The 26,592-nt window shown below is 42.7% G+C and overlaps 1 protein-coding gene across 3 annotated transcripts in view; it reads right to left on the bottom strand.

Moving 5' to 3' along the window:
• The window catches only part of RUBCNL (rubicon like autophagy enhancer), a 126,278-nt gene that overhangs the window by 8,595 nt on the left and 91,091 nt on the right, over positions 1-26,592 (bottom strand). For 2 of the 3 annotated variants that reach the window (XM_073614139.1, XM_073614138.1), the window contains exons 11-14: positions 19,729-19,793; positions 18,456-18,694; positions 15,019-15,080; positions 11,455-11,608 (exon numbers count right to left, since the gene is read on the bottom strand). In XM_073614139.1, coding sequence (XP_073470240.1) covers positions 11,455-11,608; positions 15,019-15,080; positions 18,456-18,694; positions 19,729-19,793 — 520 coding nt within the window. Of the gene's footprint in view, positions 1-11,454; positions 11,609-15,018; positions 15,081-17,821; positions 18,130-18,455; positions 18,695-19,728; positions 19,794-26,592 lie in introns of those variants that run through there. The other variant, XM_073614141.1, reaches the window with a different exon arrangement.

The raw sequence follows: 26,592 nt of genomic DNA, 5'->3' as shown, positions 1-26,592 counted from the left end.
GCCTCTTGTTCTGGGCGGACGTCATATGACGTGAGCCCGTTTAAACAGGGCATGCGCGCGATCGTGAGTGCGCAGCCCTGTACTGTCGGTGGCGGCGTGTCACCGAGACACCGCTCATCACCGACAGGGGTGAACAGCCACTGGGCATGGCTGTTTACCATGTGATCGGCCGTGATGAAGTCACGGCCGATCACGAATGGTACATCCCCGCATTGCACGGCGCATGCGCGCGATCATGAGCAGGCCAACACCCAAAATTTTACAGAGATCAATTTTTTTCACCTGTTTTTGCCCGACACTTTGCTGCAGTTCATTGTGGACCAGACAAATTTGTATGCCCAGCAGTATATTGCCAGCAACCCCCAATCATCTTATGCCCCTTATGCCCGTCTGTTTGAGTGAAGAGATTTAAATTTGGAGGAGTTCAAATTGTTTTTGGGCCTCACCCTAAATATGGGCCTTACAAAAAAAAAAAAATGAAGGACATACCTATTGGTCCACCCACCCCATCCACCATATGCCCATGTATTCTGCCGCAATGTCCAGGTCCCGATATGAGATGATTATGAGATTCTTTCATTTTAACGACAATACCCAGGGCCCTCCCCACAATCATCCAAATTCCGATAAGCTATACAAGATTCGCCCACTGATAAATTTATTTTCCCAACGATTTGCAGAACTTTATGTCCCTGAGAAGAATATATGTGTGGATGAGTCCCTGGTACCATTTTCAGGCAGGCTAGGAATAAAAAAACAATATATTCCTAGCAAAAAGGCCAAATATGGAGTCAAATTTTACAAGCTGTGTGAGAGCCACGGGATATCTATACGAGTTCCGCATATATGAGGGAAGAGATTCCCAGCTCCAGCCCCGAGTGCCCGGCCTACATGGGCACAACTGGAAAAATCGTATGGGACCTGGCTTACCCACTTCTGAAAAAAGGCTATCATATATACCTGGACAACTTTTATACCAGCCTGCCCCTTTTCAGACACCTATATATTGAAAAAACCCTGGCGCCTGCGGAACCTCAAGAAAAAAATAGGAAGGGCTTCCCACAATCCATAGTGAACAAAAGGCTGCAAAGGGGGGAAAGAGCAACACTGAGATGTAATGAAGTGCTGGCCTTGAGGTGGAAGGATAACAGGAACGTGCACATGATGTCCACCATTCATGATGACACTACAGTTGTAGTTCAGCGAAGACGAGGTCCCATTGAAAAACCGACACGTGTCCAAGACTATAATCTCTACATGGGGGGGTGGATTTCAATGACCAAATGATTCAGCCCTATTTGTCAATAAGGAGGTCCCGATTCTGGTACAAGAAGGTAGCAATATATCTAATCCATTTGGCCATTTACAATTCCTACATAATCTACACAAAATCCACAGAAAGCCCCGCCCCCTTCCTAAAACTCATAGAAGTAGTAGTCACGTCCCTCATCTATCAACAAAGACCCCTCCCAGAAGGACTTCGTTCTGATGCGGTTAGCCGACTTCATGAACGCCACTTCCCGTACAACATTCCACCATCGGAAGCAGGCCGAAGACGGCAAAAAAGATGTCGCGTGTGCAGCAGAAGAGGTTTTCGAAAAGATACCAGCTTCCATTGTCCCCAGTGTCCCTCCCAACCTGGCCTTTGCATTGGTGAATGCTTCGAACTGTATCATACATCCCTAAGTTATTAGCCCATATTTTCCCCATTTTCGCTGATCATTTTCCATGCTTCCCCAAATAACCATGCCACTGCCTTCAATGTGAACTGACCCTGGCCTGCCTTCTGACTATGCCTCTGCCTACCGTTTGGACTGCTTCCACGTGAACTGACCCTGGCCTGTTTTGACTATGCCTCTGCCCACCGTTTGGACTGCTTGCTCGTGAACTGACCCTGGCCTGTTTTGTGACTACGCCTCTGCCTACCGCTTGGACTGCTTGCATGTTAACTGACCCTGGCCTGTTTTATGGACTATGCTTTTGCCTACCGCTTGGACTGATCTGTTGCCCTGCTACTATAGTACACAGGGGTCTCACATATGTGAGGGGCTCCAGAAAAGTTTTTCTGGATGGAGATAATTTTTTTGTTTTCTCCCGGTTTTGTAATTTCCGGATTAGGGTCTGGAGTCCGGAGGATTCATAGAGATTTGGGTGGGTCGAAGCCTCTACCCCTGTGCACAGGTCTTACCCGATTGCGGCCCTCAGCCTTCTGCTGACTTACTGCTATCATGCCTTTGCCTGCCGCATGAACGGACCACACCTCTGCCTGCTACCTGGACTATGCAAATAATTCGCTGTAGCAAGAGGCAGTATGTTTATGAAGGGCTGGAGAGCGGTACAATAATGAGTGTCTGCAGGTAACAGTGTACCAGGACCAATATTATGGCTGTGCTGGCTGTCTCTGCCTGGACAATTCCTATGGACTTTGCTGTGCCAACTATAGACAATATTCCTGCCTGCTGCCTGGATAGTTATTATTGCTGTCGCTAAGCACATCCCTGACTGCTGCCTGGACCAGTGCTCTCTTCTGTGGACACTACTAAAAGCACAGGTAATACTTTTTTTATCCTTTCCGCAATAGAATTTATTTTGGATTGTAATTCTTGGTATGTACATGCTATGTGTTAGAAATATGAAGGGCCTTCAAAAATGATAGGTTGCCAGGAAATTATCTATATAATGTATGCTCCTAGAATGCCTGATGGTGCTACTTGGATGTTGGGCCTCTGTATGTGGCCAAGCTGTGTAAAAGTCTCACAAATGTGGTATCCCCATACTCAGGGGGAGTAGCAGAATGTATTTTGGGATGTCATTTTTGCTATATGTTGGAAATATCTTATAAATGGACAACTTTGTGTAAAAAAAAAAAATGGGTTTTATTTTTTTTCCACATTTTCCAAAAACTTTTGGAAAAAAAAAAAATAACCGTTTAAAAGACTCATTATGCCTCAGATTATACATTGGGGTGTTTGCTTTCCAAAATGGGGTCATTTTGTGGGCAATTCCTTTGTCCTGGTGCTCCAGGGCCTTCAAAAGTGTAATAGGTGGTTGAGACATGAGATGTGCAATTTATGCTCGTAGATCGCCTGATGGTGCGACGTCAATGTTGGGCCTTTGTATGTGGCCAGGCTGTATAAAAGTCCCACACATGTGGTATCCCCATACTCGGTAAGAGTAGCAGAATGTATTTTGGGGTGTAATTTGTTGTATGCATATGAGAGAGAAATAACCAGTTAATATGAAAATTTTGAAAAAAAAAAATATATATCTTCCTTTTGCAAAGAATTGTGGGAAAAAAATTACAACTTAAAAAAACTCACCATGCTACTTACTTAATACCTTGGAATGTCTACTTTCTAAAAAGGGGTCATGTGGGGGGTATTTGTACTTTTCTGACTTGTTAGTACCTCAAGAAATGAGATTCACCTGATGTACTGAAGGCCTGATCAGATGTTTTCAATTTTCAGTGATTGGCACCATAGTTTGTAGACGCTATAACTTTCACAAAGACCAAATAATATACACTAATTTGGGTTATTTTTACCAAAGATATATAGCAGTATAAATTTGCCAAAATTTATGAAGAAAAATAACTAATTTGCTAAATTTTATGACAAAAACAAAGAAAAGGGCAATTTTTCACAAAATTTACGGTCTTTTTTTATTTATAGCACAAAAAATAAAAAACCCATTAGTGATAAAATACCACCAAAAGAAAGCTCTATTTGTGTGAAAAAAGGACACAAATTTCATTTGGGTACAGTGTTGCATGACTGAGTAATGGTCAAAGTGTGAGAACACCGAAAGCTGAAAATTGGTCTGGGCAGGAAGAGGGTTTAAGTGCCCTGTATTGAGGTGGTTAAAATATTGATTTGGGACTACTCGTTTAACAAACAATTCTTTTAATGAACTGGTCATTGGAACGGCACCTGGTCGTTAAAGGAGTACCTGTATTCACATTCTAGATTGACCACCAAGCTACCCCTGAAGATTAACTTGAAATCCAAACACTGTGGGATTCACATGTAACAATTTGTCAAAATGTGATTGTTACAATATTTGTGACACATATAGTGTTGGGTGGTTATGATGTATTGGGGATTTAGTTATCTATCATCCATGGCTTTTTTTATCAAAGCTTATTTTGTTTAACCAAATTTCAGTAAAATTATTTTATTATTAGTGTTTTTATGTGGTGCCTTAAAAATCCCCACTTGCTTTTTTGTTTCCATTTTAATAAGTATGGATGTGGCACCTTGGCATATATCAGACTAGATGCTGACTCTCCTAAATCCAGCTTCATTGAGAGTGGAAACAAATTGATCACTCTGCCATGACCTTGTGAGATAGGGTACGGACATGGTCTACTGATCAGAAATCCCCCTAATGAAGTTCAATAGAAGCTGGTAGGTAAACCAAATACAGGTTTTATGCACTTCACTTTTTATGATGTATAATAATGCTACCCTGCTGGCATAGACCCCAGAGAAAGTTCTTGACCATGTTCACTTTATGCATCCACAGGTGGTGCTATTTGTATAATCTGACAAACACTAGTCCAGGTAAAAATGGAGGATTGCCTCTCAAGACTTCATGCTACATAAAGTGATCTCCAAAAAAGAAATGACAACACATTAACAGGCCAGTGCAAAGCAACTAAATGTATAAAAAAACAGAGTTAGGCCAAGATAAAGCAACTAAAACGTATAAAGGAATGACTAATGCCAAGATGAACAACCTTTGGCATAGTAATTACAGTTAATTAGCAAAAAAAATAAAATAAAAGCCAAGTGCACAATACATGTCATTTATCTACCATGCCAATTCAATCTAAAATAAGATCCAAAACTGTCAAATTGTAATATCCTCTTTTTAGAAATCAGTGATTGTGCTTTTTCTCAGCAATTCCCACTTACAAAAGGGCACATTATGTTTTTGCTGGCACCCATCCCACACACGCCAAAACAGTAGGTCTGTGCTGGTACTAATGAAAGCCTTAGGACCTGGAGAACTAAAACACTCTGCAATCAGCTTGGACAAACTGTACATACAGTAACAGGAGGAAATTTACATGGTTCTCCTGCTAGTTAGAGCCCAACAGTACTTTGTAGCTAAATAAAGCAAGAGATACTGTTTTCCTAATACAATTCGTTTTCCTACTACTACTTTTTCCTAGTACTGTAGGTTAGACAAAATAAAAGCTGCAGGCAATACCCTTAGTTTTTTTTATTCCATATTTCAGACATCAGCCCATTGCAGATTACCAAAGTAGGACTAGGGTTAGGGGTTGAATATTAAAACTAACTTAATATTTTGTTGACAAATTACTACAAATACAGAAAAATTGTAGTCTTGGCCCTAGCTGGCCCTGTCAGCATACCAGAAATGTTCTGATTAATGCAATAAAATTTCGAAAAATGCAAAAAGTATTTACACTGCCTCAAACTGAAAATTAGGCAATTCCTTGCATACATACGGATAAACGAGAATAAGGCTGGGTTTCACAGTGTTGCGAATTGGATGCGAGTTTCCTTGCATCCAATTCACATGTCAGGAGATTGTCACTGGCTCTCTATGGAGCCGGTTCTCACATCTCCGCGGCAGCTCCAGTGCTAATTGCACAGGAGTCCTGTGCGTCTTTTGGTCCGTTTCAGGTCCAAATTCAGCCCAAAATTCGGGCTGAAATAGGACCTGAACCGGTGAATGGAGACGCACCAGGCTCCTGCTGTGAGCCACTGCAATCTCTAAGGCTAAGGTTCACATATGTGCGAATTGGATGCGTTTTTAACCATAACATGTGAATCAGACTGGCTTTCAAAGGAGCTGGTTCACACATGTGCAGGGCAGTTACGGTGTGGATTTAAAAAGTGTGTTTTGGAAGCAGTCAGGGTGGAATTTCAGGTAAAAATTTGCACCTGAACCGGTAAACAGAACCACAACTGGACTGCCGCACTGAAACAGCAGCCACATGTGTGTGTGAACCGAGTCTTAAAGTGTTACTAAACCCAGTAATATGAAAATAGTTCATCCACCCCCCGCAGTGCCCAAAGCTGCTAAGGCTGGGTTCACACTAGTGCGACACGACAGCCGTCCTACTTTGGATCCGACTTTGCCCTGCGACATGAAGCCGGCATGTGTCCGATTTTCAATGAACGGAGATCCGACTTGGATCCCCGCCAATGCCCGGCACTGTGTTTGGTATGAATCTTTAGGGGGAACTCCGCGCCAAATTTTAAATAAAAAACCGGCATGGGTTCCCCCTCCAGGAGCATACCAGGCCCTTGGGTCTGGTATGGACCTTGAGGGGAACCCCCTACGCCGATAAAAACGGCGTGGGGGTCCCCCCCAGTCCATACCAGACCCTTATCCGAGCACGCAGCCCGGCCGGACAGGAATGGGGGTGGGGACGAGCGAGCGCCCCCCCCCCCCCCCCTCCTGAACCGTACCAGGCCGCATGCCCTCAACATGGGGGGTTGGTGCCTTGGGGGAGGGGGTGCGCTGCGGCCCCCCACCCCAAAGCACCTTGTCCCCATGTTGATGAGGACAAGGGCCTCTTCCCGACAACCCTGGCCGTTGGTTGTCGGGGTCTGCGGGCGGAGGGCTTATCGGAATCCAGGAGCCCCCTGATCCCGGCCCCCCACCCTATGTGAATGAGTATGGGGTACATGGTACCCCTACCCATTCACCTAGGGAAGTGTCAATAAAAAAAAACCACAGTACACAGGTTTCAAAATTAATTTATTGGGCAGCTCCGGTATCTTCTTCCGACTTCTCCCGGTGTTCCGCCTCTTCTCCCGGGCCCCGCCGCTATCTTCTTCCAGCTCTATTGCCAGCGAGGGGCCCGGTCTGCTGCCACTGTTGTCGCCGCTGTCTCGCCGCTTCTTCTCTTCATCTCTTCTTCCGATGTTGACATGACGTTCTCCCCGGCTGGAATGCTCTGTGCGCTCTGCTCTGACTTATATAGGCGGTGACCCCGCCCCCTTATGCCGTCACAGTCCCTGGGCATGCTGGGACTGTGATGTTTTAGGGGGCGTGGTCATCACCCGATGACCACGCCCCCTTATGCAGTCCCAGTCCCAGCATGCCCAGAGACTGTGACGGCATAAGGGGGCGGGGTCACCGCCTATATAAGTCAGAGCAGAGCGCACAGAGAGCATTCCAGCCGGGGAGAGCGTCATGTCAACATCGGAAGAAGAGATGAAGAGAAGAAGTGGCGAGACAGCGGCGACAAGACAGTGGCAGCAGACCGGGCCCCTCGCTGGCAATAGAGCTGGAAGAAGATAGCGGCGGGGCCCGGGAGAAGAGGCTGAACACCGGGAGAAGTCGGAAGAAGATACCGGAGCTGCCCAATAAATTAAATTTTGAAACCTGTGTACTGTGGTTTTTTTTATTGACACTTCCCTAGGTGAATGGGTAGGGGTACCATGTACCCCATACTCATTCACATAGGGTGGGGGGCCGGGATCTGGGGGCCCCCTTATTAAAGGGGGCTTCTGGATTCCGATAAGCCCTCCGCCCGCAGACCCCGACAACCAACGGCCAGGGTTGTCGGGAAGAGGCCCTTGTCCTCATCAACATGGGGACAAGGTGCTTTGGGGTGGGGGGCCGCAGCGCGCCCCCTCCCCCAAGGCACCAAACCCCCATGTTGAGGGCATGCGGCCTGGTACGGTTCAGGAGGGGGGGGGGGGGGCGCTCGCTCGTCCCCACCCCCATTCCTGTCCGGCCGGGCTGCGTGCTCGGATAAGGGTCTGGTATGGATTGGGGGGGGCCCCCACGCCGTTTTTATCGGCGTAGGGGGTTCCCCTCAAGGTCCATACCAGACCCAAGGGCCTGGTATGCTCTTGGAAGGGGAACCCATGCCGGTTCTTTATTTAAAATTTGGCGCGGAGTTCCCCCTCAAGAACATCTGAGCACAAGTCGCGTGCCGAAGTCGGATCATGCAAGACGGCAATCCGACTTTGATCCGACTTCAATGATAGTCAATAGGCTGAAGTAGGATCAAAGTCGGACCAAAGTAGTACAGGGAGCATTTCTAAAGTCGGAACGACTTGTGTCGGACCAGTTAGGATGGCTCCCATAGGGAAACACTAAATTTCACACGTCATGCGACATGAGCTCCCAATGTCGGAGCGTTTGTCGGACCAGTGTGAACTCAGCCTCAATCTTTAAGTTAAAATACTTCCACTATATACCTTTTTGGCTGATCTGTATACCATGGTCATGTGATAAACTGCAGGGTTTGCCTGAGTGCTGAGTGTTCAGGTAGGAGGAGATTTCCACTACAGCCTGTGTCGTCCTCATGCTGTTATGGGAGGCAAATCATCCATGAATCAAGATGCGAAATCCCTCAGTGTTCTTTTTCAGTTACTGGCATGGAGGAGGGAGGGAGGGACTGAGCTGTCATTTAGGATCTGTATACATGCCCACATGTGTGATCCCAATATCATGTGACATGAAAAGCTCAGCTCAACAAGGAAATGTTCTCTCCAGCAATAGAGACCACACTGAGCATGTGCAGCTTTACTACTCTGTCTTATCTGGCGTTGCCAAGAGAGACCCTGCAGGAGGGGGGAGGATCTGTCCATACAGGAGCAAAGAGTCTTTTTACATGATACAGAGGATTAACACCTTAAAGCGGGGGTCCACCTATCGTTTTTTTTTTTTCGAGTTCATTCACAAACTTTTCTGCTCATGATTATCTACTCACATGTTCTGTGTAATAAGTCCGCCTGTGTCCGATTTTGTTCTAAAGAATAACTTATAAAATTCACTGAAGGCGGTTTCCATCTTCATTGTGGGCATTTGAAGCCCACAAGCATGTATTTCCTGGATGCGGTGAATGCTGTGCTCCCAGCATTCACCGAGATGTTGTGATGACGCTGTTGCACAATGCATGCTGGGAAGCCTGAGACTAGCTCCCAGGGGACTGTGGGAGGTCTGGGAGAGGCTAGAAACACGCCTACTCCCATGGGAGGAAAACCAGGAAGTGCTAAGAAGATTAGAAAAAAAAGGTAATTACGGCGATTTAAATTTTTTTACACAGCATGTCAGCATCTAGGCAAGGAAGAGAATGCATAGAGATAATGTTTAAAATTTGGGTGGAACCCCGCTTTAAGTTCCACAGTGAGTATAACAAGCATGTTATAACAGTTGTGGGTTTAGTAACATTTTGATCTCAGTAAAAATAACCAGAATAAGCACTGCTTCATGTAAACAGATTTTGTGAAAAATGAGGAACTAGCCATAATAAAGAGGACTTTGCACACCATCTGTAAACAGTAGGGCTGTTGGACAGGAAAGCACTCTAAAATAGGTTTCACTAAAAAGGTTACTAAGTGCCACAGGACACCAAAGGATTAAATTCTGGAAAGTATACCCTGCAATCTAATTTTTCACAGTAAAAATAGTAGATTTGGCAAACAAGGTAAACTATATATGGCGACTGTCACTCGGTTCACACCACATACACGCAGTCTGGTTTGCATTCCGGATGAATTTTTGCTGTGTTCCTTTCCCTCTTATTCCCCCTAAAGTCTTTTTTTTTTTTTTGCTGTAATGTGTTTTTAAAGTGTTTAGCCACATTCCAGTACAGTTCTGTGCAAAAAAAAAAAAAAAAAAAATGCAGCAGGTTTTACTTTTTTTCTGCACTGGTGTGAACCATGCTATTGGAACCCATATAACTTACTGTCCATGCATTTTTGATGCAGGAAAAAAAAAAAAAAAAAAAAAAAAACAAACGCACTAGACTGCATCTGGTGTGAACTGGCCCTCAACCTTAAATTTTTTTTTTTAAAAAAAAACACACACACACACACACACACACACACACACACACACACACACACACGGAGAAAATGCATACACAGTTGCTTTCCCCTGGTTTCTACCCACAAGCCCCTTGGTGAAGGTCACATCATCCTCTGTTGGAATTTAGCTCTAGGGAATAAAGAGTAGCCTTAATCTTGCTTAGAAGGTACTCCCCAGCACCATGCTGCAGTGTCTTTTTGTGGGACTTGCTGTGTTTTCTATTCCCTGAGTCTTCAATGGCAGGAAGAGGTTATCCCCTGCTCTATGAAAGTCAGAGGAAAGGAGGGTATAATATATAACATTTTCCCCTACAGGTTTTTTTTTTCTTACAGTTTTCAGAGTATTTCAGCAAGGGGAGCACATTGAGACAAAACTTGACAGCAAACAACCCTGTTACTTCCAAACGTAGGGGCTGATTTATAAACGGTCATAGGACTGCAAAAATGAACATCCAGGTACAACTTGGGAGAGCGAACATGTGAACAGAGGAGTTGGCAGCCTTGTAAATCTGGAAAAAAAAAAGACTGTATGAGGTCAAAAAACACAAGTGCTCACAGATTTAGCAGAGTGCATCTTGACAGGAAAGAGTGAAACCTGATTCTTGAGACCATAATGTTGTAAGATGGTCTGAGTTACCTAGAGATGGTGAAATAAGCCGATGCATTCTTTTGAGGTTCCCCAGGATGAAAAAAAAAGAAACCATCCTCCTGACAGAAGCAGTGGTCCAGAGACCTTCCATGTCTCATGATAGACTTTGTGAGAGGTAGACTTCCTAGCTCTTAACACTGTAGAAATCATAGAATCAGATGACCCTGTCCCTCAGAGCCTGGACTTAAATCCAGCAACCGTGAAGCTGAATGGAAGATCAGTCCTGAATTCATAAGTTGGTAACAAAAAAACGGTCAGATTTAAATCTCACATATCGGTTAGACAGCCAGAGAAAGTGACACATTTGACAAACCAAAGTCCTGCTTAAAACAGACAGCAGACAAAATTAGAAGGAATGCAGAAGCATTATAAACCTTACTTAGCAGGATGTTGATGAGGCCCTGTCATAAAAGCATATGATATGCTGCCCACCAATACACATCCAAAAAAGCCTGTGATTTTGGACCTAAAGCTGAACTTTCATACACCTCAAACTTGGTTACACTAAGACGATACCAGTTAGACACCAAACACTCTACAAGGTCCAGAAGGCTTATAAAGACACATTAGACCACCTAAGAGAAAGCTTGCCAGTGTCAATCACAAAGTGCAAGCCTATTACACACACCGTGTATAAAACAAAATAAAAAAAAAAGCTGCCTTTGCCGAGTACTGTATGATGAAGATAAGCTGTAGCATTAGCAGCTCTGAGCTCTCATTTGACAATGAAAATACCAAAGATACTACCAGTCATAATTCTCAGAGCCAGTGAAAATATGTTAGGCTTTATTAGAAGTGGTAAATGACTGGCTGTGGTCGGCCTGCAGAGCTCAACAGGGCAAGATGAAGTTTACAAGATGAGGTTTTGAATAAACCAGAGCTGTAACTACTCCCACTCTTCCTCTGAATGACTCCCGAGGAGATGGCCATCTTGGGTATTTATTATGCATACCAGCAAGGGAATCAAGAGATATTGTGTGAAACAGACAGCTACTTTACCTCACACTGGTCCACATGAGCCACTGCAGTGGCCAACAGTTCCTGAAGTGATGGCATAAGGGATTTCTGTTTAACGTTGTAGAGATCACTTAATGTGTAGAGATGTAGCTCTTGCGTCAGATGAGAGGGCACCTCTTCAAAAGCCTTTATAATGCTGGTTGGTACAAAAAAAAAAAAAAAAAAAAAAAAAAAAAAAAGAAGATTTAAAAACATTAGGAAAATGATCCAATTAAAAAAGGTCAATATATTTATTTGCAATTCTCAGAGTGTACCAAGCCACTTGTGTCGGTCTTTGCCCAAAAAGGAGCTTAGAATCTTACATCCCAACTTCCAAACACATTCATGTACCTTGGAGCTAATATAGTGAGTTGTTCATGAACCAGCCCTGTGCAATGGAGAACCCTGGAGAAAAGCAATTGGGGTACAGACTGCCACAATGACACTGCCCCAGACATTATTACTGCAATCCATGCAGCTTCAATAACCAGGGTCTATCAAGATCTTTAAAGTAGTTGTAAACCTCAGACAAAATATAAACAAAAAATATCCCTCTATTGTGTGCACATGTCTCAATCCAGAGCACCAAGTGTCATTTCTGTTCGCTGCCTCGTTGCTGTGCTATAAGCATGAGTCACTTTTGACGAGTTTTCTTAACACCAAGAGAAAATTGGTGGCAGAGGAGGGATCTCCAGTTAATTGACAGCCAAGTCCTGTGTGCAGGGTGTGTGTCCCTTCCCTCCAACTAGCTCTTAGAGCTCTCCTCCCCCTGCTTTTCAGAGCCGAGAGATCCTGTGTAAATTCTGCACTTTAACTGCAGCTGTCTTCCCTCTACAGCCATTCAAACGGGTACAACTTTTGTAGGAGGATTTGTTTCATCTCTGTATCACCTGAGGCCAGTCACTTCACTGGGTATATGTGAGGGTTTACAACCACTTTAAGTATAAAAAAAAAAAAAAAAAAAAAACTATTCTTATGACTCCAAAAGGTTGGTTTGCATAAACAAAGGAAGAATCGACATTTCTGAACTAAACTACTGCTATAAGTTGCCAATGAAATGTGAAAACAAAAAGTTAGGATTTATTAGGAAGTGGCCAATGACTGGCTGTGGGTAACAAGAAAAACAAGTGTGTATGTGTTTGAACTTTCATTTTGTTGCAGGTAGCTTTCTGCTGGGCAAAACATAAAAATTGTTAAAGTCGGAAAAAAAAAATATTTATACTGCAAGTTAAAAAGAACTCAAAAGTAAGAACAGGTTTCAGAATAGATTCCTATTAGGGATGAGCCCGATGTTCGAGTCGAACATAAGTTCAGCGAATAATATGCGGCATATTTGAAAGCCGCAGATCGCCGTTAAAGTCTATGGGACACCAACATAAAAAACCAAAAAGTGCTCTCTTTAAAGGCTTATATGCAAGTTATTGCCATAAAAAGTGTTTGGAGACCTGGCATGTTTCAGTGCAAAAAAAGTTTTAAAAACTGACGTTTTTTTCAGGAGCAGCGATTTTAACAATGCTTAAAGTGAAATAAAAATGAAATATTCCTTTAAATATCGTGCCTGGGGGTGTCTATAGAATGCCTGTAAAGTGACACATTTTTCCTGTGTTAAACAATACCACAGCAAAATTACATTTCTAAAAAGGAAAAAAAATGTAATTTAAAATTGATTGTGGCTGTAATGAATTGTCAGATCCCGGCAATATAGATAAAAATCATTGAAAAAAAAAAAAAACTGCATGGGTTCCAAGCTGCCGCGCCCCCCCCCCCCCCATCCAGTACCTGGCCCTTTGGGTCTGGTATGAATAAATGCATGGGGCCCCCCCAAAATCCATACCAGGCCCTTCAGGCCTAGTATGGATTTTAAGGGGAACACCGAGCCAAAATTAAAAAAAAAAAAAAAAGTGTAGTGGTCCCCCCCAAAATTCAGACCATCATCCAACAAAGCACCTTGTCCCCATGTTGATGGGGACAAGGGCCCGTCCCCACAACCCTTGCCCGGTGGTTGTGTGGGCCTACAGGCAGGGGGCTTATCAGAATCTGGAAGCCTCCTTTAGCAAGGGGACCCCCTACTCATTCAACAAAGTGTCAACATGTTAAAAATGACAGTAGACAATTTGGGACAAGTCTTTTACTAAAAAAACCCAAAAAAACAAACACACACACACACACCCCCAATAAAAAAAAAAAAAAAAAAAAAAAAAACCACAACACCGTCCCACGATGTCCATTCATCTTCGATCACAGCATCTGACAGACCAAGAAAAAAAAAAAAAAAAAAACCCGGAAAAAAAAACTCCGCCTCCATGGGAGGCTCCCGCTGACTAAAGCCTCCTCAATGACAGCCGTTATATACCCGGTGAAGTAAACGGGTGACCCTGCCCCCTCTGACATCAGAAGGTACGGTTCATTTCCCCCCCCTTTTCCTGCAGCCTGCCAGGTTGCGTGCTCGGATAAGGGTCTGGTATGGATTTTAGGGGGGATCCCAATACCTTTTTATTTTGACTTGGGGTTCCCCTTAATATCCATACCAGACCCAAAGGGCCTGGTAATGGACTGGAAAGGGGGGGGGGCGGATTTAGAACCCAAGCCGTTTTTTGTAATGAATTTGATCTATATTGCCGGGACTCGACAATACATTACAGTCGCGAGTAGTTTTAAATGACATTTTTTCCTTTAGAAACGCAATGTGTAGTATTGTTAAACACGGGAAAGATGCACTACTTTACAGGCATACTAAGGACACCCCCCCCCCAGGCATGATATTAAAAAGGAATATTACATTTTTATTGTTTCATTCTCAGCATTAATAAAATCACTGTTCCTGAAAAAAACGCCGCTTTTAAAACTTTTTTTTTTGCATTGATGCATGTCCCCTGGGGCAGGACCCCAAACACTTTTTATGGCAATAACTTGCACAGAAGCCTTTAAAATTAGCACTTTTCATTTTTCATGTTCGTGTCCCATAGACTAACAGCGTTCGGCTCATCCCTAATTCCTACTGTGTCAAAACTGGAAAATAAATGGCTAGCCAGGTAGGAGGAGGGGGAAGGAAACATTTTTAAGAATTAGCGTTAGTCTTCACTAAATACATTAAGGAATGACAGTTACACTGACCACCATGGGTTGCTAAAGGATCTGTAGTTACACTGAACACATAAAAATACAGTAAAACACAGAAGAAAAGGGAAAAAAAAAAAAACACACAAAACACGGCAACAGAAAAGATTTAGGACATCTTTCTTCCTTACTTGGTGACAACTAAAGTTTAGTTCATGGTTCTCAACTCCTGTCCATGGGACCCACCAACTAATACATCACAGGTGATATCATTTGCTGCTTATTGATTGCAGTATTCTAGTGTGCATCTCCCCAAGGTAATACTTAAAAACTGGCCTGTTAATGGGTCCTGAGGACAGGAATTGAGAACCATTGGTTTAATTGCTATAAATTATAATATTGTTTGAATTTAATCTACCTTGCACTGCCTTACTAAAAAAAGATAGATAGTGCCATCAGTATCAGTATAGTGTGTTAATATTGTACAATATCTCAAATTATTAACCTTACCCATCGGCAAAGCGACAAGTTGACACCAGTTTTCTTATGTGAATTAACTGTTCTTGAACTTCCTGCAAAAGAAGTAACTGAACCTTCAACAATGCAGAACATAAAACTTTGCCCAGCAAATATCCACATCAGGACTGATCACTTTTTTTAAATAAAGGGAACACAATATATAAAATTATTGTGTATATATGTTTTCTATGTTAAAAGACTAAACAATTTTATAGTAGGGTATAAAAATATATTGCATAGGTATTGTGTATATACCACTTGTAGCCAAGTGGTACACTTGAATCTGCCCCCACTACTTCTGCCACATTATTTTACTGCTACAGTAATACCTCGGATTGCGAGTAATGCGGTTTACGAACGTTTCGCAATGCAATCCTTTTTAAAAAAAAAAAAAAAAAATCCTGGCTCGATTTGCAAGCGTCGTCTCGCAAGACGAGTAGGAATCAAGCCTCTGGGGTGTGCAGTATTGCATGTGGCCAGAGGTGCGGGGGCGCCGATAACACTCAGAACACTCCTTTCCTGAGCGTCTGACACCCCACCACCTCTGGCCACATGCTGTACTGCATACACTAGAACAAATTATCTGAGTTTCCATTGATTCCTGTGGGGGATCTCGCTTTGATATACGAGTGCTTTGAATTACAAGGATGCTTCTGGAACGAATTATGCTCGTAATCCAAGGTACTACTGTATTTGCAAATAGTCTTGGTCATCTGATCACTTGCTAGCATATGCAGAACACATACACATGGGCGCATACAGGCATAGAGTGCTTGGTCCTATTGTGATTGGTTGCCCTTTTGTCCCCTAAACACACCTCTAAATGCTGGCTTTACCATTACTCCCTTTTGAAGCCCAAACTATGGGTATAGTCAACTCATGCAGTATATGCCACTTTCAAGATCTCCACCCTTTCTTTACCGTTTGTACTTTCATTCATGCTGGGAAGTAAAGCTTTCACTATACTCCTGGTCAGGGGCGGCCCATCCATTAAGGCCGCACAGGCGCTGCCTCCCCTTTTCATTGCGCGCCCCCCCCGCCACCTCTTATTTATGCGTCCAGCCCCTTTAAGGACACCAGGTGCATGAATTACAGTGGCTGTTTGTTTTTTGTTTGTTTTTTTTTGTTTTTAAGCACCCGATTAGAGCCAGAGGCTCGAATAGGTTTCAAAATAGGGTGGGCTCCCGATGCAGAGCATTCCACTCGGAGCACATCCAGGTGTGTTAGAATAGTGAATGAATATTCACTATTCTAACACTGAATTGCCTCTTCGCCAATCAGGAAGCGCGGGTGTGATATAAGTTTCCTGATTGGCTAAAAGGAGAAGCGTTCTGATTGGTTGCTGAGGAGGAGGAAGGAGACGGAAGCCGCCGAGCAGGGGAAGGAGTTGCCCGCTTGTGTTGCCTGCGGAGGAGAGCCGGGAAAGCCGAAGCCTGTGGTTGAGTCAAGTGCGACCCGATATGACAACAGGACCTAAGAAAAAAAAAAGAAAGCAAAGACCAGCATTCATTTCAATGGGCAAGGGCGTTTTGGGAGCGTTGATGGTAATTTTTGGGGGGGGGGGGGGCTTTAGACAGTGCCGCATCCACACCCCCTTCCCCCCCAGAAAAGTTACCACCAGCACTCCCAAAACTCCCATGGTGGTCTTTGTTAATTTTTCTTTAAGGTCCCGTGACCTTAAGAAAAACGGCCCGCTAGTGCGCGAAAAGCGCCACTACAACACTGCTAAGGCGCAGCAAAAACGAGCTGAGCTTTAGCACCAACAGCACGATGCTGCAATGTGAAAGGGGCGTTACAGCCACAGAGTTGGAAGTATAGCAAAAGCTATACTTCCCAGTATGATTGAAAGCGTAAATCAGTAAGAAAGGGAAGTGGTCCTGCAGGTGGTATATACCTCATGAGATTTAACGGTTACATATAGTTACATGTAGGGTCACAAGTACGGTATTTGTATATTTAAATCATATCCCCTCTCAAGCATCTCTTCTCCAGAGAGAATAAGTTCAGTGCTCACAACCTTTCCTCATAACTAAGATCCTCCAGACCATTTATTAGCTTTGTTGCCCTTCTTTGTACTCGCTCCATTTCCAGTACATCCTTTCTGAGGACTGGTGCCCAGAACTGGACAGCATACTCTAGGTGCGGCCGGACCAGAGTCTTGTAGAGTGGGAGAATTATTGTTTTATCTCTGGAGTTGATCCCCTTTTTAATGCATGCATGCCAATATTCTGTTTGCTTGTTAGGCTCAGTAATGGCATGCAATGCCAAGCTGCTGCTATCTACTAAGACCCCCAGGTCCTTTTCCATCCTAGATTCCCCCAGGAGGTTCTCCCCCCCCCCCCCCCAGCGTATAGATTGCATTCATATTTTTGCCACCCAAATGCATTATTTTACATTTTTCTACATTGAACCTCATTTGCCATGTAGTTGCCCACCCCATAAATTTGTTCAGATCTATTTGCAAGGTTTCCACATCCTGCGGAGAAGTTATTGCCAGAGTTCCGATTTAACCACTTCCTGCTCTCCTGGATGCCAATGTTTACTGTAATCACCCTAGAGGACAGCGGGCATATGCGTACACACACAGTACTGTGCAAAAGTTTTAGGCAGGTGAAGAAAGATGTAAAGAATGCTTTGTTAAAAAATATAAAATATAATATAATATAATATAATATAATATAATACATACATACATACATACATACATACATACATACACACACACACACACACACACACACACACACACTTTGCTTACTTTTAGCAACTTATAAAATTTAAAGTGAGTGAATAGAAGTCTAAACCAAATCAATTTTGGCGTGACTAACCTTTGGCATCAAACTAGCATATTTTCTTCTAGGTACACAAAGTGCACAGTTTCTGAAGGTATTCTGTAGCCAAGTTGTTCCAGACACACCTAACCACAGATCTTCTGTGGATGTAGGTGTCCCAAATCATTCTGTCTCCATGTAATCTCCGACAGACTTGATGTTGAGATCGGGGCTCTGTGGGGGACAAACCATCACTTCCAGGACTCTTTGTTCTTCTTAATGGTGAAGATAGTTCTTGGACATTGGCTGTATGTTTAGAGACGCTGTCCATCTGCAGAATAAATTTGGGGCCAATTACACCTCCCTGATGGTATGGCATGAGCGATAAATATCCGCCTGTATTTCTCAGCATTAAGGACACGATTGATCCCACATACACAGAAGATCTGTGATTAGTTCTCCAAGATATTTACAAGTGTACCTAGAAGAATTGATGCTGTTTTGAAGGCAAAGCTTAGTCACACTAAATATTCATTTGATTTGGATTTCTCTACAGTTCACTGGGGCAGGGGCAGTGTGGGTTCTAGAGGCAACATTGCCATAGAAATCATTGCAGCCATTGGAACAACAAGACTTCCGGTTCCAAAGTTTACTTACTCGGACTCTGTTTAGATCCTTAACTTTTTTGTACAGTGCTGAGTTTTCAGTCTGCACATTGAACAGGTGACTGTCCCAGATTTTGTCGATGACACTCTTGGCAAAGTTGCTGACGTAGTATTTACTGAAATGCCATTTAGAAAGAATGCGACCTGGAATGAAACTCTCTGTATAACCGTGACAGCAATCACAGAAATATTTCCCAAGGTAATCACAATATCGCAACCTATTAGTGTACCCTGGAAACAAAACAAAACGTTACGACACAAATGTCACATGCTCAAAACACAAAACAAAAGGTCTAGTTTATGTTTATATGGATATATAAAACACAATGTGCAGATATTAATTTTTCACATAGTTTATCATCTCCTAAAACTCTAAAAGATCAAGTATAAAAGAATTTACTTTCCATAAACCCATCAAAACTGTGCCCTGGCGTACACATCACTGGGTGAGAAACAGCACTTTACATGCCAACAAATCTTATGTTTAACTGAAATCGCTTACAGTACCCAATATGGTTTGCCAAAACGTGTCAGTTTTTTTTGTTTCAGAATGTTGAAAAATAAAACTGATTTTATGTAGTGGTGATGGCAAGATCACATGCTTTAACATCGTTCTGTCTACATATTTGCAGACAAGATGCAATGGATTACAACACCACTCAGATTTGGCACATTGCTTTTGACAATCAGGCTATGTAATGATCCTATACTGGATAATGGCAAGTACCATGAAGGGTAGGAAGAACTCATCACATTGAGATGTCTAACCTGTAGAAAAATCTATGTAAAAGGGGGCATCAATTACTATAAAGTTTTCACCTTATGTGAGCCACACCGACATGTGCACCAAGTTGCAGAGAAGATCAAAGTGGGTCACAATGCCATTGTTGACTTCCATCGACTAGCGACCTGGCTGTCTCTGGCTTCAATACTACAGATCTGTATTCTTGTTATCAGTCAGTGCCTCAGAAAGTACCGGAGCCATTTAACAGCATGGTATCCGGGCAAAATACATTTTTTAATGGCAGCCTCTGCATTTTTTCTTTTCGCAGGCAGTTTTCCTCAAGTCCAGCTTTAAGACTGCACTACTAGATCTGGTGATTCTTTCCCAATGGAGGTTAATTTCAAATACAAGTACTATTCCTTCACCGAATTTTAAAATGACTATAAAAAAGGTGAATATATCTCTTTAAGGGTTAAACCCTTGAAATGAATGGGACCCTAAATTTTATATAAATACAGAACACAAAAAACAAAACACTCACTTGGCTCTACTTGTGTTCCACAGCCAGCACATAAATAGTTTTGTGATGCTACAATTACATCTCTCCTGAAACACAAAAAGTAGTTTAAAGAGTTAATAGCAGTTATACTAATGTGCCTAAGTTTCAGACATATAAATGGTGCCAAACAACCAGTTTTCTGAAAAAGGAGAACATAAAAGGCCAGTTAGTCTAGTTTCCTGAAGGTAGGAGGAACTTAAAAGCAAGAAACAATTAGCTTAATTACTACAAGCACATAATTAACCTTCTACCCACCTCTGCTGTCAGACAAAAGCCTGTAGTTCTATTGAAATACAACTGACTGGGTGAAGGGGCAATTCTGTAATGCGCATGTCCATTTGTACAGTAATTTCTCCAATTTTACCAAAAGATTTGGTGTATACAGCTATGCTCACCCAAACGTATTTGTTTTAGTTCACAATGATATGGGAGGCAAGGGTATCATCTGCTACATGACAGTCATGTGAGAAAAGAAAACATGAATTACAAAGTTGACCCCAGATATCCTGACTAGTATTCAAATACTGTTTTTTTCAGGTGCAAAGATCATTTTCTTCTAAGATCTACACATCACAAATATCTTAATCAGCACTCTTTTCCTAGAAAACATGACTTCACAACCTGCTAGGTTAACAGGCCACATGACTCTCGAGGGAAAAAAATGTGCCACATTAGCAGGACTTGCAAGTCTGGATACAGCAATCCATTCCATTTTATGACCTATTTTTTTACATGGCAAATCAATGACACATAGTGGTACCCTATCACAAATACAAATAGAGCAAGGACTTATTAACCAAGGCCCCTTTTTTTGTCCAAAAAGTTATTTAGTTCCCTTTCAGCTGGATCAAGACCTATATAGGTTATTTTGGAACATAAGGTGGAAAGCACATTTCATGCACAAGCCGTTTGTTGATGGGGAATCATTGGGGGGCTTTTGAAACAGTCATTAAAAAGAGGGGATTTCATTCTCGTGATCTTTTTGAATTTGTGTTGCCATCACACACATGGATTCCAGTTCTGTATACATTGCCCAAAACACATAAAGATAGTCAACTTCCACCAGGACGTCCCATAGTCTCGAGAAGAGAGTCTTTGTTCCCACAGCCCAGTTTCTGGACAAAATTCTGTCCCCCCGGTGAAGAACACCAGGTCCTACATTAGGGACACTAATGACTTCGTACACAAAATCCGGGTGAACTCACAATGTCACAGACATGAGATTCTGGTAACATGGGATGTTGCCAGCCTTTATACCTCGAGCCCACATCAGAGTGGCATTGATGCGGCAATAGGACTAATCAGGAATAGTAATGAATATTCTGAGGTTCAGATTGGTTTTATCTAACAACTACTTTCTGGTTAAAGAACAATTTTTTGTGCAATGTAATGGGGTTGCGATGGGCTCGAATGTTGCCCCGCCATATGCCTGTGCATTCATGAATGATTTTGAGCACAAACACATTTTTTTGAATGAACTTTTTCAGAGGCATTGCGCCACTTGGTGGCGCTACATAGATGACCTGTTTGTGATATGGCGGGGCAACATGTTGAATACATTCTGTCCCGAGATTCAGTTCAAAATCAACATTGGTGGCAAATCAGTTCCTTTTTGGACACAAGGATTTATATAGATCGGAATCAGATTAATTCCGATCTATATATAAAACCCACTGACAGAAAACAACTTTTATTGTACGACAGTTACCATCCACCACACGTGTTTCGATCAATTGTAAGGAGCCAACTAATAAGGGTGAAATGTATAGTCAGTGATGTAAAATCAATCAAATCAGACTGAAAGAAATGTGCCAGAAATTTAGGGACCGAAGATATCCATTGAGGATGATCTCACAGGAGGTTATTAAATTGCAACGTGAGGGGGGTGAGACCACATGTAGGAAACAGGACAAACAAAGATTGCCCTTTTCTTGTCAGTATAAACAACCACAGTGAAATAATTTTTAGAATCATTTGCTACTCCTGAAACGTGCTTATCCCCAGATTGACATTTTTCAACAGGTTCCTATTAAAGCCTATAGGCATAACAAAACACTGAGGGATTCCCTAGTTAGATTGGAATACAAGGCTAGGACACAAGAAACTAAAATGACATTTTTGGGGAAGAAAAGAGGGATGTTATCCCTGTCTTAACTGCATTCAGTGTAATTTATTACTTAAAGCAGGATTTCGGCAAGGATATTTTTATTTTTTTTTTTTTTTTTTTTTTTTTTTTTTAAGTCAGCAGCTACAAATACTGTAGCTGATGACTTTAAATAAGTAGACTTACCTGTCCTGGGTGCCCGCGATGTCGGCCGCCCGAGGCCAACCCGTCCCTCGGCTCCCGGCACCGCCATCCTAAGTAAGGGAAACAGGCAGTGGAGCCTTGCCACTTCACTGCCAGTTTCTTACTGCACACGCGTGAGCTGCGCGGCGCTCTGTGAATGGCCCGTGGTTTTCTGGGAAGACACAGTTCCTAGAAGGCAACGGGGCCGCTCACCGAGGAGCAGGACACGCCGCGGAATAGGAAGAGGCAGATTAGGAAGAGTGCCTGCCTAGCAACAAGGGTTCAGGTAAGTTTAAAAAAAAAAATTTTCAAATGTATTTTTTTTAAAATCTTTTACGATTTTTCATGCAATTTTTTATTTTAGGGTGGCCCTCTACTTTAAAAGGTGATCATTATACACCCCCATAGTGGGGAAAAGGTTGTAATAAATGGTTTCCATACATGTCAATCCTCATACGTGATTTACATGCTCATACGCCCCTGCAAATTGATTTATTTTGGGGAAACAACCCAAAAAATTAAGGACAGAATAGCCCAACATAGAAGTACAATCAGACACAAACAACCTGGCTTACCAGTATCTCGACACTTTTTGGAACAGGGACACCATGATTCTGACCTTCATTTTATGGTTTTGGAGGAGGTCTTCAGGGATAAAAGAGAGGGGGGGGGGGGGGGGGGGGGGGAATACTTAAGCTAAACAAAAGGGAGGTATAGTGGAGCAACAAGTTAGTCTCTATATCCTAACGGAATGAATAGAGACTATGACTTGTATTTATTCTTATGAAATAGCCATAAAACTTGCTGAAAATATTCCATGCATTTTTTTCTTGTAGACATAATGGGAACATACGGAACAGGATACAGGAAATCTATTTTGAAGATGATCAACTATGAATACAGACTTATGTAGTATAGTTGGAAATAGTTTAAATTTTTATCTATACTAGTGATTTTTCAGATGGTACTAGTGCAATATTTGCAATTTAGTATTTGGTACACATAAGTATTTGGTTACTATAGACACATTGTGTGTCTCTTTGATTGAGATTTTTTCCACTTTTCTTTGGCTTTCTTTTGCAATTTTGTTTTGCAGTTTGAGTTTATTGTATCCATTAATTTTTCACTGTCTGGTTTTTCTATATTGTGTGTGTACACTACCATTACATATCGTTTGCCTAGCTATGCGATTTACTTCCCTATTGGGGGTTAATGCACATGAAACCTATAATCAGTACATTGGGTATGACACCTGTGGGGTTACACCCTGGTTTGGATAAAGGCAGGTTGCTATTCAACAGAAGGTTACACACAGCCTGACTAGCCTGATGAAGAAAAGTGATTTTCATAACTGTACAGTAGCAGCATATTGTCATTTCAAGTTTGTATTTTTCTGAACAAATTTTTCAGTAAATGGATTGCAGCATTGGAGCAATTGTCCCTTTTTTTGTCCTGATTTGGTTGGCAGATACATTGGGAACCCTGCATTGACGTTGCTCTAACCATTGAGAAGCAGAAGGAAGAAAGTGACCCACCTGTTTGATTAAAAATAAATGAATGAATGAATGAATGAATGAATGAATGAATGTATGTATGTATGTATGTATGTATGTATGTATGTATGTATGTTTATATTTTCGGGGGTTCCAAGTAATTTTCAAGCAAAAAATACAGAGTAACTTGTAAGCAACAAATGTCAGAAAAAGGCTTAAACATGAAGGGATTCATTTTTCATTTCAGTTGCCTGACAGTCCACACTTGCCTGCCCTCCAAGCATGTCTTAGGGGCAAACTAGCACGGGAGACAATCCCTCAATCATCCTTGCTGGAGCTGCCCCGTAAGTAGACAACTAAACACACGGTGCAGTGAGGAGGGGAGAGATGGCAATGTACCTACTGGAGCCACCCCTGAAGCAAAAAAAGAAAAACACGTGGGGCGGCTTCCAGAGGCCAAATTAGGAAACAAACTAATCTAACAGAGAAGACTCGAAGCATGTGCACAGAGTGGCAAAACATATGGATAACAGGATTGCCGCTCACAATAGGGAAGTACCAGGAAACATTAGGATAAACCAGGTATTTAAAAAAAGAGGAAGTAAAATGCTGCCTCTTTTTTTCCCTTTTTTGTTGACCTGCATCGCATACTAGCACATTATGTGAAACTTACCTGCAAACAAAGAAGAAGAAGAGGAAGAAGAGGAAGAAGAAGAGGAAGAAGAAGAAGAGGAAGAAGAAGAAGAGGAAGAAGAAGAAGAGGAAGAAGAAGAAGAGGAAGAAGAAGAAGAGGAAGAAGAAGAAGAGGAAGAAGAAGAAGAGGAAGAAGAAGAGGAAGAAGAGGAAGAAGAAGAAGAAGAAGAAGAAGAAGAAGAAGAAGAAGAAGAAGAAGAAGAAGGAACTGGGGCTTCTTACCGACAATTTAGGCTCACCATGAAATGGCCAATGCATGTTGGAGTCACAAATGGCCTTATTCAATAGAGAGTTTCTAAATTCTTAAATGCAGATCTAGTTTAAGCAATTTGTAAGCCAACTGCTTTATCCAACAGGTGACTTACAAGTTAATTTGACACCATGATATTAAGGCCCTTTCACACGGGGCCGTCTGTTTTTACTCCTCCGCTTGCTCAGCGATCGCTCCGTTGATCCCCGCTGAGTCGGCGGATGACAAGTCCATCTCTGCACACTGTGTAGGGATGGACCTGTCAGAGACCGTTCTCCTCTATGGGGGATCGGATGATTACGGACCACCTGTCAGTTTTCATCTGATCTGATCCGCCAGACGGATGGAAAAACGAAGTTACTTACCGGTAACGTTCTTTCCCGGAGTCTTTCAGGACAGCCACCTGAGAGACCTTGGCTCCTCCCCTCTGTAGGAAACACTGCGCCAGCCTCTATAAATTTCCTCCTCCCCTGCTGGCTCCTCAGTTCTTTAAAGAGCACCTCCAGTCCGCTGGGGAGACACAAGAACATATGATGCACATAATTCATTATATCACATTTCCTGTAAGGAAATGTCTTAATACACAATTGGGTGGGTACCCGGCTGTCCTGAAAGACTCCGGGAAAGAATGTTACAAGTAACTTAGTTTTTCCCATAATCGTCTTTCAGGACAGCCACCTGAGAGGATAAACGAGCACTTACCCCTAGGGCGTGACCACGGCTTGTAAGACCTTGCGTCCAAAGGTCTGATCTTTAGCCGCCCAGAGATCCACTCTATAGTGCCTTACAAAGGTGGCAAAGCTGGACCAGGTTGCCGCTTTACAAATCTGTTCCGGCGTTGCTCCAGCTTTCTGCCTGTGACGCTGCCATTGCCCTTGTGGAGTGTGCCCCGCTACCCTCTGGGACCTGCATGCCTCCTAACCTATAAGCCTGTTCTTTTCAATCTTAGTTTATTTCAAAATAAAGATATAACAGAAAGATAGAGTACCGTATGGTATAATATTGTATACATTATATACATAAGAAAAATGTTGTATTAGCACACTAGATATAGTGGTTTGTAATGTATTAGTACACTAACAAGTGTGGGGGAATCAACCTATAACCACCTTTAAAACTTTTGCGTGTTTGTGTTATCAGGAAATACCTCCTTGTCGGGCTGATACGCTGTATAGGTCATTCAATCATTTGTTATAGATATTTAAAGTTGTTGAGCAATTCTGGAAATACAGTCTTTTATATATCAATTTGAGTGACTGGATCAGTACTTAAGGAAAGATAACAGAGAAAAAGGGATGAGTAAGAGCATGTGGAGAGATAGGGGATGACAACAGACTTGGGGAGCACCCCGACATGGCTAATCAGCAGGCAAAGACGGGGCATCTCTGATCCATATAAGGAAGTCATCAGAGTATCGAAACGTCGACCATGAGGTCCAAGTAATGGAGAACTGTTCCTCCTTCCCTGCCTCCTGCGCCAGCAAACGTTCCAGGTCTCTTATCCGATCCACCTCGACAGTCCAATCTCCCAAGGAAGGCACATCTATTGTTCTCCAATGTCTGGGGATCACTGTCCTGACCGCGGCCAAGAAGTGGCGCAGTATGTCCTTTTTAATCAGCTTGAGTGGGCCCGGAATCATAGATAGTAGGGCCATCTCTGGTGTGGGCTTAATTGAGGTCGCCATCAGCCTGCTGTAAAGATCAAAGACCTTTTGCCAAAATTTCCGAATTGGAGGGCATGCCCACCATATGTGGAGCATTGTCCCACTAGAGGACAGGCATCTCCAACAAGTACCTGAGATAGAGGGGTTAAATCGTTGGATAGTCACCGGGCATCTGTACCATCTTGTTAATAACTTAAACCCCTTTTGATTCTTAGTTGCCAAAGAGATCTTATGTGTTAAAATAAAACTTTTTTGCCAATCAGCAGGGGAGATGGAATGCTGTAGATCTGTTTCCCATTTTCGCATGTATGTTGGAAGGTCAGGGGTAGATACATTTAATAGAAGGGAGTATAACAGTGATACTACATGTGTTGGGGGATCTGGCTGTAAGAGCAGCTCATCAAAGTCTGTCGGGTCGTCTAGGATTTCTGAGATGGGGGAGAAAGTACGTATGTACGAT

Source organism: Aquarana catesbeiana, linkage group LG02 (genome assembly GCF_042186555.1).
Source record: "Aquarana catesbeiana isolate 2022-GZ linkage group LG02, ASM4218655v1, whole genome shotgun sequence".
NCBI lineage: Eukaryota > Metazoa > Chordata > Amphibia > Anura > Ranidae > Aquarana > Aquarana catesbeiana.
Note: the sequence above shows the minus strand (reverse complement) of the source record. Positions and strands in the feature narration are given on the sequence as shown.